This window comes from Lipophrys pholis, assembly GCF_963383615.2.
Source record: "Lipophrys pholis genome assembly, chromosome: 1".
NCBI classification, from domain to species: domain Eukaryota; kingdom Metazoa; phylum Chordata; class Actinopteri; order Blenniiformes; family Blenniidae; genus Lipophrys; species Lipophrys pholis.
The window spans coordinates 40,160,663-40,174,020 of record NC_137635.1 but is presented as its reverse complement, the minus strand read 5'-3'; the positions used below and the strand labels follow the sequence as shown (position 1 = coordinate 40,174,020).

Here is a 13,358-nt window from a genome sequence, read left to right as displayed (position 1 = left end):
CTGATTAATGTCTTCTTTATAGTTTCATTACACAAAGTCACCTCAGCATCCAGTTTCCCTGTTGCATGCTGCCTTTGGCCCATTCCCCCTAAATTGGCCACTTCTGCAGAATTAAGAAAGTGAACTGTTCAGGTGAGGTTTTAGTGCAAAGTAACATTGAAGCAAAATACAATGTTTAACATGTACACACGACTGGACAGGTTCAAATTTACTTTATTGAAAATTAAACATCATAACAATCGATTACATATTCTCCACAGTGTTTGCATAACTATGAAATCAGTTTGTTGGTAAAGTATCTCAACTTTTTGATTTTACAATCATTTAAAATGTTGCTCTGTGTTGTATCATGTTACTTGAGGTCAAAATTAAGGGTTTTACAGTAATGTGTTTGAATACAATATTATATCAGCTTGCCATTTTTTATCCAGATAAATTAATTGACAACACATAACTCCACCTTTTCTGTTGCTGATATTTGATGTATTCACTTTTGTTTTTAAAGTCTGACCTTTTGGTGGATTTTTTTTTTCTTCTATGTGCAATGTGAAAAGATATAAAATAGTATGAACTTAGAAAAGTAGTGGATGGAAATTTAAAAAAAAAAAAAAAAAATACTGTCAAAGACAGAAAGAAAGAGCAGCACAACTGTTAAAAGAAACTCATGACTACTTGACCTCTAACTAAGAATAGCAGAGACTTGAATGGTGGGTTAGGTGACGTAGAGACTGAAGAGCTATGTAATGCACTTAAGTGTGGAGAATGTGATGGAGGGTTACGACACACAGCAAAGTTTTGTTCTAAATTTAAACGGGGAGGAGAAACACAAGGTTTGACGTACTTTGAGCATTCATGTGGCGATTTCTAATTATATAACAATACCAGACAGAAGGGGTGGTACGGTGGGTAGATACGAGTGCAAAAACCTGTAATTCAGGGAGAATTACTGTGTTGACATGACAGTCAGACTCCACTCTGACCCTGACTCTCATCAGTGAGTGGAAGCAGTCAGCAGTGGAAGGGAGAAGATGGAAATCTAAAGAAAAAAACCCTCTGAGGTTCAACATGCATACAGAGAGGAATTATCATTCACGCACAAGTCGTCTAATTCAAATTCAACAATGAATAGTCTCTGTAAGGCATCGCCTATGGATTTCCCGGACACAAAGAGAATGTAAGTACAGTATGCTTCCTTTACATTGGGGGCCTGTTCTGAAGCTTTTTCTCCCTATGCACCTGGGGAAGCTACATGTCATAAATATTCCAACTGTTCTTCCCTGCAGAGATATCGCATGGAAATCCAGAATCCATACCCTCGTACTGAGTCCGTTACCCTGGACCAAAACAATCAGGTGTTTTATTGGTTAGATTCTGGCGCATTTGCATGTTGCACAGCCTGATTTATTTATTTTTTTTGTCATTTTGTTAACAAATCCCTGAACCTGTTTCCTTTTGTGTGCAGACAGGAAACAAATGAAGCCAGCCTGTTGGGGGAATCTCTGGAGACATTGCTTTCCAAGAAAAGTAATTTTCATCTGCTTTCAAGCAGCACAAAACTAATATCATGGTTGGTTATTGTGCTGTTTCTAATGAAGTTATATTCCCTTGTATGTAAGGTGGACAAACTGCATTTTGGGAATTTCTAAAGTTGGAGTTCTCTGAGGAAAACTTGGACTTCTGGCTGGCCTGTGAAGAGTTCAAAACCTGTGACAGTATAGAAGAACGTACACAGAGGGCAGCGACTATCTATGAGGAATTTGTCCGGGATGACTCTCCCAAACAGGTAAAGCCACATAGTATAGTAACAAATCCTGAAGTCATTTTAAAAAGGACATTTGCTGTAAAATAAACTGAACTATTAGATACCCGTTATCTCTGGTAATGGTTCCTTTTTTTTCAATGTCATTCCTCCAGGTGAACTTGGATTTCTACACAAAGGACATTATCAGTCAGAGTCTCCAGCAGCCGAGTCAGTCATGTTTCGATGTGGCACAGAAGAAAATCTACAGTTTGATGAAGAATGGCGCTTTCCCGCGGTTCCTTCAGTCTGAGCAGTACAAACTTTTGTTTGCTTCAACCCCGAAGCAGAGTGGCCTTGGGAAGCACTGTAAGGCCTCGAGGAAAGTGAATGCTCGAGGCACAATACAGCGAGATTCAAAAACAGTCTTTCTCTGGAATGACCTCTGTCTCTTGCACAAAGACTGACATCACGCATGTTGCTGTGAAAAGTTGCACAGACAGAACAGGGAGGTGTTGTTGTTCTGCACCGTTCCGACACCTCTCCTCTCCTCCAAACATCACAGCAACCTGATGTCTTGCGAGACTTAAAGCTGTGTCAGTGAAATGGAGATAACATACTGCAGGGAGTGCCATCTGGTGCACGATGAAAGCTAAACTGTGATTTCTGTGGCTGTGACAAACAAACAAGTATCATTTTCAGATATATGCAGGAAACATTGACAACTACAAAAGTTTTCTTTTCCATATTTTGTGAGCGTAGAGTTAATTTATGAAAAGATAATGCCATGTATCATCATAAAGCAATGTAAAACCCTGCTGTGCTTTGTTGTGAATTATTTAGAATTGTTCATGTGTTTCAAACACTGAGCAAAAAAGACGACCTGTGTCTCACCGTGGAATGAAAGTACATGGAATGTCCTTATGTGCTATTGCCACCCAGTGGTAACTGAGGAAACTTGCAATAAAAAAGAATAGCCGGTTTCTTGAGATACAGTAAATAAAATCACTACAGATCCAGAAGTGTTAGAGAAGGACTGGTATTCTTAGTTTTGGTTGTCTGTTAGAGAAATAATGTTTTGTCTCATAAAGAATGATGTGTAATTCTGCAGTCTGTGTTCAAGAATGACCCCCGTCAGCACTCCTGGAACCCCTGTGCTACTTTTGGTGGCCTCCAATGCAGACTCAAAACAATTCAGCCTTTAAGAAGGCGCTGTCTGACTTTAGAGTTAGACAAACCCCTGGACAATCATGCAAAGGTTATACTGTGACATTGTCTCTTCCTGCAAGAATAATGTAATGAAATTGTCTAAACATTAGGGATGTTCCCAATGAAGAAAACAGGCAACAACACATCGGTCTCTCACAGTGAAGATAGAGGTTGGGGAAGTGAGCTGGTAACTTGAAGTGGTCTGGTTCAAATCCTGATGGGTCACCGCTGTGGTTCCCTGATGAAGGCCTTTAACCCACAGCTGCACAGGAAGTTGTGTCCACCCTTAGTTTGTTTTGTCAAAATCAAACATGCAGGTAACATGATCTGCTATGTAAACAGGAAGCAGTCATGGTACATTTTGAACACAGCACTTGTCATCTTCTTCTCTTCGTCTGGCTTTGTTTTCAGTGCCCAATACTGTATCTAGCTATTCTGATTTGATTATGGAAATAATGGTTAAAGTGATTGCATCGAGAGGAGAGAGGCAGGCAAAATGGAAGAAATAATGAAGGGAGGGTAGAAGAGGATGTGACAATAACCCAACAAAAAAGTATCATAAAGATGGAGAGGCTATAATAACCAGATGATCAGTGAACTGATGAGAGTTCCTAACAAATAACATATAAAGCGCTTCTGAATAGCAAAATAGGAGATACAGTTGTCTTGAAATCAATCTCTCTCTCTCTCTCTCTCTCTCTCTCTCTCTCTCTCTCTCTCTCTCTCTCTCTCTCTCCCTCTTTCTCTGTCTCCCTCTCTCGCTGTCTCCCTTTTTCTCTCCCTCTCTCTCCTCTCTGTCTCCCTCTCTCTCTGTCTCGCTCGCTCTTTCTCTCTGTCCCTCTCTCGCTGTCTCCCTCTCTCTCTCTCTCCTCTCTCTCTCTCCTCTCTCGCTCTCTCGCTGTCTCCCTTCCTCTCTCGCTCTCTCTTCCATATTTGCATTCTGTCCTCCAAAATTTGTGTAAACTCCTGCCTAGTACTTGCCTTACATAACCTTTAACCTAACCCTAACCATATAACATGACTTTGCTTAAAATGTGAAATTTTTTTTGTAGAAACCACAATTTCTGTCTTTGCTGAAAATTAGAAACTAAATTCCAAAGTATATAGTGATATTTTCCTAATTCTTATCTCTCAACCCTTTAGATGACAAAAAAAGAACTAATAGGCTCAATATATCAGAGTGTCGTGAAAAGCACCTTTTTGATCTTTAATATTTAAGCTTTCAAAGTAAAAATAAAAAACTCTTCGAGAAAATACAGGTCAAACCTCGAAAGATATTACAATTATTTTTAAGTTCAACTAACAAGTTAAACAGCAGCTACTTTATATGAGATAAATATGTTGAAACAAAGATCCTCTTTTTTTAACCTTACATTCGTTTTGTTTTTGTTTTATTTTGTTTGCTTTCAGTGACGGTTTGCCATTTCTGGTCATATAGTATTGGATTGAATAAATCAGAGGTTATAGATCAAATAGATGTAGCTGGATGTGGCTTTATTTTGTAAATGTGTAAGAAAAAATATTAGCGGGGTAACACAAATGATTAGAGTTATTATTTTCCATTACTCGGGATACACACTGATGCAATGACCGTTTCAAGAGGATTGTGGTTATGATCATCATGCACGGGCATATTGATAGTTTTCAAAGTGTGAGGCAGGCTTCTAATTAATCTATTATACTCTTTTTTTATACTTTTTTTTTTTTTAAGTAAAACTATACCTTCTTTTTCCTAAGCTCAATTCATTTTAAATGGAATTCATTGTAATATGGAATCATTAAAACCAGCTCAAGAATGAATACAAAGCCCTACATTTAACAGTTACAACAGTTGCAAACTAATATAAAGACTGTCAATTGTCATTGGCAATTGAAAGCATCTATTTGACAGATAAGACAATGTTTTTTTATTTAATATAACTCTAAACAGCAGTTGACAATATGACATAGAGTGAAACATAGAGGTAAGAAATTAAAACATTTGGTGAGACATCCCGTGAGATATGAGATTGGGTCTTGGAAACCTATAGGAACCATTCTTCATCCTCCACACTTTAAAAACCGAGTGAATACATTCGGAGTTCACAGAATCAAGTTTAATCAGCAGTTCTGACAACAATAAGTGTTGTTTGAGTTTAGTTTTTTGTCAGAGGTATCGCCATAATGGATCCATTCATCGTTTGTTCGACCCACTTCCGCGAACAGACCCTTTGGTACTCCATATCCCGGCATGCACCGCGGCGCCGCCCCTGGTTAGCTGAGTGAGGTCAGCGGGGGGAGGCCTGCCTGCGTTTATCTCCCGGCTACGTCGGAAACTTAAGCACTGTGCATATACATTGTGGTAAGTGCCTGTTTATATCATCAAGTTGTTTATTTTTTTCCACTCTGAAAAGGTTATCTGCCCTCGGTTTATCCGATACAGTTCAGGGGGAGTTTGACGACCGTTATTCTCTCGCTAGCTTGCCCATCCTCGGGATGAGTCGCATCAAAGCGCCGAGCCCAGCGCTCCGGTGTCCGGCTGGGAAACTGCTCAGATCCCACACTTCATAGTTTGATTTCAGAACAAAAGTGGACGACTCGCACATGGATGCGGTTTGTGCTTGGATAAGAAACTCCAGAAAAAAAATGCTTTTTGCAACGTAGCTGAACACTTGTCATCCACATAATATTAATCGGTTGACTAACTTAACTAGGCTAGCAAAGGTTGACGAGCTACTGAACAGTTGCCGTTCTCTCTGAAACATTAGTGTTTAAGTTGTGTACCAGGTTTAATGAAGAGTTCATTGTGGCGTGTCTCATGTGTATCATCATGTCCCGTAATCGGCTTGAAGCTATTTCTGTCAGTGCAGTGAGTTGGTCGTGTCGCTGGCTCAGAGTTCTCAGACTCTGGTGGGAGTTTTAATAAGCTCCCGCCCCAGTCATTGTTAACATCAGGGATGTTTAAGAGGTTTTGCACTGTGAGTGCATCTTAATCCTGACATTTATCCTTGCACATTTCATTTGAATTAGTGCTGTCCATTTATTTTGTCAGTTTGAGCTCGTGTGTCACACCATTAGAAGATTTACAGATTTTTACAAACGCCAAGACAGTTTTCTCAGTCATCTTCCCACAGAGAAGTGTGTATCCTGCACAAAACTCCCACAAACTCTTCACACTGTAATTGCACACTGATGGGATCAGTTCACAACACAAATTAACATGTAAATACTATAAACTAAGTGATATGTATAAACCTGAAATGTTTAAAACAAGGATAAAGACGAAATTGTTTACTGCTTTCTTGCAATTTGCATAGGGGTTTACAGTACACAGTCTTTTACGAAACTGGTGGTGTGTGTGTGTGTGTGTGTGTGTGTGTGTGTGTGTGTGTGTGTGTGTGTGTGTGTGTGTGTGTGTGTGTGTGTGTGTGTGTGTGTGTGTGTGTGTGTGTGTGTGTGTGTGTGTGTGTGTGTGTGTGTTGCGCACGCATGCGCTGAAACAATACCAGCATTGACAGTAAAGCTCAGTGGTTACATTATCCAGATGAGAAGAGTTACTGTGAACAACAATTTGAAGCATCCTTTCTTTTTCTTTTTTTGTTAAGCACCCTGTGAATGCACACATGATCATCATGTTGCATGTGTTTGGTCACACTCTTTTTTTTACTTCCTGGGGTCTTCCTCATCCTTGGATGGACTCTTTTTGTCTGTCCTTTAGTTCTTGTAGATTTGTTATTCCAAATGAAGTGTGCTGCCTAATAGCCATTATTTTCTGTCATTAGAATCTATGAAAACGTGTCTATATAGCAATATAAATTGGATACATTAGACTTATTTTTAAATGTAGGTGATTGTTTGGTAGCATTTTGCAAGAAAACACAGACACACGTCTGGTATTGAGCCACTTGGCATTCAGTGCAGAAATTTATTTTCCTTTAATCTCTTTCCTTTCAAGGCCTTTTTAAGTGTTGCAATGGAGCTGTCAAGAAGTACTACAAGCAACCACACCCAGAACTCAGCAGGTGGTGGTTGTCCATCGGAGGTTGACGACAAAACCAGGCTGTGTCGCTTCCTCTGCTACGGCTCAGAAGGACACGTGTACACTGCCAGAGAGGAGGGTCGAACAAGCATGGAGAACGCTGGCGCTCTGCTCTCTATGCTTCAGGAAGGCCGAGGAACTGAGGTTGTGGAGGAGATCAAGAGGTTCGCTCAGGACGGGCGAGCTGTCAGACTGGGTCCGTCCTTTTTCGCTTTGGCTTTGTGCTCGCAGCACTCCGAGCTGAAGACCAGACAGGCAGCATTCAAAGCACTGAAGGAAGTCTGTAGGGACCCTGCCCATCTGTTTTGTTTCATCCAGTTCAAGAAAGAGTTGAAAGAGGGCATGAAATGTGGGATATGGGGACGCGCTCTGAGAAAAGCCGTGTCTGACTGGTACAACGAGCAAGATGCTTTGAGTCTGGCTGCAGCTGTGACCAGATGTAAACAGAGGGAGGGCTGGTCGCACCAGGATCTGCTCAGACTGTCCCACACCAAACCAGCTAAAGATGGTGAGATTATTCAGACATATATTTAAAAAAAAAAAATACATAATTTACATTTAACAAAAATGTTCATCATTGCCTGGACTCACAATTACTTTACATAATAAATACATTACCGAAAACATCTCAACTATTTCAGTGTTTCCTCTAGGATTTCTTTCAGCAGCAGGGGCAGGCTCTCCGGGGGCGATCTGTCTGTACTTTAACTTTCACCTTACTACTTGAAGCATTTGGGCATCACCCAGGCCCGGTCATATTACTATACAATCATAACAATATGAAAAATTAAAGATAAATGATTGGAGGAAAAAAAAAAAAAGCAGATGTGACAGCCGCAACTTCCACGTTGGGGCCGAAAACGTGGGCAAGATGCGAGGATGGACACCAGGGCTCAGGGCAGCTCCGATGTCCCGGCGCACCGTGTGTGGACGCAGTCCGATCGTTGCGTTGCATCACGTCGCATCTCGAGCCGCTGGTCGGCGCACCGTGGCTCCGTGACAGGTTATGGAACTCCAGAGCTCCAGAGCCGGCCAGTGTGTGCGGACACACGGCGGCCTGCGCAATGGAGCACCGACCAGTGACGTGACATGACGAGCGGACTCTGTATTGCACTGGAGCTGCTCAGAGCTGGCCGACAAAGAAACAAAACAACTAAAATACCCCCCAATCACTGCGATGCAGATTCGCATTGGACTGGTGTTATCACCAGACCTTGGTGTTCTGCAGAATATGGTAGGTAATTTGCAGTGGAATTTTTACTTTACAAATTACAGACATGGCGCATTCGCATGGGATTAAGATTACAGACGTCCTCCGCAATTATTACAAATTACCATGGGTCCCTAGGTAATACTAATCCTATGTGAATATGGATAAAAAGTGCGATAATTTATAAGAACAAATCTCAAGGCGTCGGCTGTAATCATGTCATTATCACAATACTAAGCAAGATTATTGCTTATCTTGCTACTGAGGTTTGTGACATGCAACATATTAATGTAATGTGTGAAGACAAATCCCTGACCTGTCATCAGCAGAGAGAAACTGAGTCCTAACCAACAATTCTGATTACATGCGCTAAAGTGGAGCAGGGGTGCTTAAAGTACAGGAGTCGAAACGACAACACACACCACCACTAAATCTGTTTCGCCTTTACATAATCTGTTAATGTTGCTATTCTGATGGTGTCGACCAAAGCTTGCCCATTCTGATTCAGTTAACAAAAATGTGTGTTTCAATGAAATAATTCACAATTGTAGTTCTGTTTTCTTATTCACAATTTCATCCTTACTTAACCAGGCTATTTGGAAACATCCACATCGTACTCAATCATTACCTGCACCATGCAGGGTACAGCCCTCTGCCCTGACCTGTTTAGTTTTTATTTACATGACTTCACTGGAAATAAAGATTGTTGACAGCAGTGTCTTTGTGTTTGCAGCAATTGCCTTGATCAGCAAATATGTAACAAAAGGATGGAAGGAGGTCCAGGTTGCTTACGCCGACAAAGAGAACTCTGAGGAGGTCGTCAAAGTACTCTCGTACCTTGAAGTAGTAGAGAAGGTCAAGCACAGTTGTGATGAAACAGAAGTCATCACCTTAATGGAGGAACACAAGCTGGAGAGGGAACAGCTGCTCACGGATCATCTGAAGTCCAAACAGGTGAGCATCTGTTGAAATTCCATAAACTGGAGGTTTTCCCTCATATCCATTAATCTCAGGAGAAATGTGCTACTTCAGACACCTTTTGAACAATGGAATAATAAACATGGGTGGGATCTCATATTTGTATAAGTTCAGAATGAAAATATATGAGAAGTGGAATTAGCTTTCTGCTCTAAGTTTTCTTTTTTTATCCCCATGTTTCATGACTGTTAAATTGATCCGTGTTATTTGTTTCCTTGAGGTGTGGAGAGCGTTGTTGAAGGAAATGCCTCTACATGCAGTGCTGAGGATCGTGGGAAAGATGACGGCAAACAAAGTTCTCGAACCGGGAAGCTCAGAAACACAAACTGTATGCGACAGAATCCAGAACGAGACGGCACTAAAGAAGGTAGGAGCTATTGGTATAGGTACAGCTTTCTCTTTGTCACTAAACACAAGGCAGCATTTGTTATTTAATGCGTTTTGACAACACCAGGCAAAGATACACCCTTTCAGCATACTATTGGCTTCAGAGAACTACAAAAGAGGCCAAGGATACCAGGGTAAAACTAAATGGGAACCAGACAGCAACATCCTCATAGCAATGGACTCTGCCTTTTACAAAAGTTTTCTGGTGAGCGTTTTACTCCTTTTACAAACGTCCCACTCGCCCTCGGAAAAGACGGTTAAGCGGTATTCCTCCTCGTCCTCAGAATATGGAGCCTGTGGGTAAACGCTTCGTGGTGGCGGTGGATGTGAGCACGTCCTTGAGCAGCATCGTCCCGGGAACGTCGGTCAGCACGGCTGTCGCTGCTGCCGCCATCACCATGGTAAGACGGGATCACGGCGAGATGATTCCACAGTGCATGTGGGTAATTGCTAAGGAACGGCTGTGTGTGTGAGCAGAGCTGAGGACCGCGCATCTTTAAAGGGATTAAGCATGTTGACAGGTTATCTGGGTTCTTGGGAGATTCTTTCCGTAGCATCTCTGTCCCTCGGCCCTTCAGGAGTTTGTAACTAGAATGTCAGATTTAGGAAAACAATAGTACAGTTTTGAAAGTTCACAAAGGCCAACTATAGCCAAAGATAAAACTTGTTGAATAAAAGTGTATGTATGCAAGCACACGGTTGGTTTTGTAATGTTAACTTGATAGTTTTCACGCTTTCTTTGTTTCTGCCACAGATTTTTGCAAGGACGGAGTCAGACACACATGTACTGGCCTATTCTGAGGGAGCTATGGTTCCCTGCTCTATTTCTGCTGATATGACTCTCGCTGAAACAACAATGGAGCTTGTTAAGGTACGACATATCAGTAGGGGGTCACCTACAAAGCCTTATAGTCATACATAACATCACAGTTTCTGAAAATAGTATCACATCCCACCTGTTGGGTTCATGTTCATTGTTTTGAACAGAAGTTCACCTTGACCTCTGACCTTTTGCATTTCAGATCCCGAGTGGGAGCACAGACTGCACCCTTCCCATCACGTGGGCCACGGAGAGTGGGAAGTCAGTCGACGTGTTCATCATTCTGACCAACAACCCGTTGTGGACTATATCTGCCAGCCCGGTGGAGACTTTAAAGAAGCACAGACAAGTACATTTATTCATCCATGTCTGCTTGAGAGGAAAAGATTTCATGGAATAATATCCGTATTGCTAAAGATCGTTTTTCTAAGATAGAATTATGGAACACAGAGTCAAATGAATCCATAAGTTGATTGGTACAAACATAATCAGGCAAATGGAATGGAGTTCCTTTACACATTCATATTAAAGGCTGTTTCTTACTGAGGATTTACAGAATGGCATTGCATTTCACTTTATTCTCTCATACATTATTGTTTATATTAATATGTTGGATATTTATTGTTTCGATTAGTTGATGGAGCAGGATTTATTTTCTCGTAATGAGAATGAGGAGCTAACTGGGCTTGATCGAAATATTAATGATACTGCATCAGCTCACGTATAACGTTTTCATCACAGCAGCAAAATCAATCCGTGTGTTAAAGCAAGTCAGTATAAAGCAAAATGGTTTTTATGTGTGTATTTATTCCCGACAGGTGTTTGGAGCAAATTCCAAGTTGGTGATGTGTGGGCTGACGTCCATTGGACATGCGATCGCAGACACGGAAGACAGCGGTCTCATCAGCATCTGTGGCTTCGACCTTGGAGCGCTGAGCGTCATTCGTAGCTTAGCTGAGGATCTGATCTGAGGAGAATATTGGGACCATTTCTGATCATGACGATATGATAGAAAAAGAAGGAGGCACAAAGTGGACCTGCATGGCTCATTTAGCATGTAGCGTGCCCTTAAACAGCACTAATCCAAAATATGCTGATATTTACAACTCCAGATTCCGTTTTTGTATTGTGTTGCTTACACGTCAATTGACAAAGTGTCCAGCGGGCTGGACCAATCTCTGGAAATGTTAAGCACGTGCATTTGTTTTGTTTTGTGTGGAATTTGAAAACGAAGCGATAACAAATGATGTGTCAAGAGTCTGTATATGACAGGCTGTCCTGTGCATGTGATGGATTTTGAAAAGGCAGCAACCCATTCCACAGTGAATGCCAATGATTTAAAGCGGGAAGAGGATGGCAGATCAGATAACAAGAATGGTACTAATAGTAGTCACAATGACGGTGACTTAATACAACTGTAGATGTATTCCATGCTGGGTTCCTGTAGTTCCCAATACGTTTCTATGGTGTGCTTTAGCAGGTTTGATGTATTGTGTAGAGGTATTTACATCCCAGAAAGCCTGTAAATATAAACAATAACTGAAAAAGCACCAAAACGCAACAGAATACCTTGCAGTGTGTCTTGATATGCTGTCAAATTCTTTGATTTATTTGGTTTAAACAGATTATTCTTAGGGCTTTCTCATTCCTGCCTTTAGTGGTTTTGGATCCAAGTTACTATAATGAGTCTTCTTCATAGGTTGGTGGACCTCAACTCTAATTTGAGAGAGAGACTCAAAGTAGAGCCAGACCCAGTGGAGAGATGTTTCTCAGGTGGTCTGGGAGCAGCTCAGGGTCCAGCCAGAAGGGCTGGATGATTGAGTGGGGGACAGGGGTGTCTGGGACTCTTTACCCTCCCTGTTGCCATGTATGTGGATGACATGGAAAATAAGATTAATAAATGCCTTTAAATTACATCCATTTCTTTTAGTTATTGTTTAATGTCATACAATTTTAGCAAAAAAACGTGACTTGTCTGATGTTTTTATGTTTTCTTTTTTAAATGAAGAATACCCCTGGTGCTCTTAAATGTGACTTTACATTATTGGAGGGATATTATTTTCATTACGGAATATATTCAGATAACAATGCCAAGTAAGTCCATTTACTGTCAATTTGAAGACGCGATTTTATTGGCATGCTTTAGTTCACATTCTATGCATAGGTATTGGGATCTTGCTGTATTGTGTACAGAAAGGACAAACGAGAGCTATTTAAGAAACTTTACCATGACTGAGTCTGCTCCAGTTGTGTTTCTGTATTGGTATGAATGTTTGTTTTTGCAAAAATTAACTGATCGTTGCTACCTTCCCTTCAATACATTGAACTGAATGTACTTTTGTAAGACGTACAATAGGAGGGACTTAAATTACACTACTTTATATTTCTTTGAACACTGAAGAAAATACACTGCTTGCAGTGTTTAGCTGTTAGGGGTCAATCCATTTTAAGGGAAATGCAAGCAAATTACTACAATGCTCTTTGTTTTGAAGTAATTTCTGTAATGATTGACAGTACACCCTAAACCTGTTACCATTGATTTTATTCTTTCATTGTTATAAGGAGGGGAAAAAAACACCTGACCATGGAACTGTGAAGGTTGTTCGTCCACATGTTTCGATGTCCAGCTCATCTTTGGACTGAAGATCAAAATGTTATGGAAGCTAAAATATTTGTGTAAAGTCACAGTTGGCACTACATTTGTAGTCAGATGAGAGATAGTTATGAAGTATGGTAGTTCACGAGTGTTTTCTTAACCATGGTTAACCTTTTTCGATCATACTGGTGTATCCATTTTGTGTAACATGTACTTGACTGTAGTGGCAATGTAAACTCTGCACTAATAAAAAAAATGTGCTGCTCCAAAAATGATTCTTATCAAGTGAGTTCTTTGTAGATTTTTCAGACTCAGACCAAACTGTCTACTGTCAAAGTCAACCTAACAAGTATTAGTGAATGGATTAACTGAAATGAAGGTTAGCTATGAACAAGCCAACTG

At 40.8% G+C, this 13,358-nt stretch overlaps 2 protein-coding genes across 2 annotated transcripts; both read left to right on the top strand.

Moving 5' to 3' along the window:
- Positions 1-886: 886 nt before the first annotated feature.
- Positions 887-3,600, top strand: LOC308121748 (regulator of G-protein signaling 21-like). Its single transcript, XM_080483192.1, has 5 exons — positions 887-1,174; positions 1,284-1,352; positions 1,463-1,524; positions 1,617-1,783; positions 1,915-3,600. Exons 1-5 carry the CDS (start codon positions 1,122-1,124, stop codon positions 2,203-2,205), a joined length of 642 nt encoding a protein of 213 aa, XP_080339318.1. The 5' UTR covers positions 887-1,121; the 3' UTR covers positions 2,206-3,600.
- Positions 3,601-5,186: 1,586 nt separating this feature from the next.
- On the top strand, positions 5,187-13,223 carry ro60 (Ro60, Y RNA binding protein). The gene is made up of 9 exons (XM_080483085.1): positions 5,187-5,288; positions 6,882-7,473; positions 8,909-9,129; positions 9,374-9,520; positions 9,608-9,745; positions 9,825-9,941; positions 10,295-10,411; positions 10,563-10,709; positions 11,179-13,223. Exons 2-9 carry the CDS (start codon positions 6,900-6,902, stop codon positions 11,329-11,331), a joined length of 1,614 nt encoding a protein of 537 aa, XP_080339211.1. The 5' UTR covers positions 5,187-5,288; positions 6,882-6,899; the 3' UTR covers positions 11,332-13,223.
- Positions 13,224-13,358: the final 135 nt, after the last annotated feature.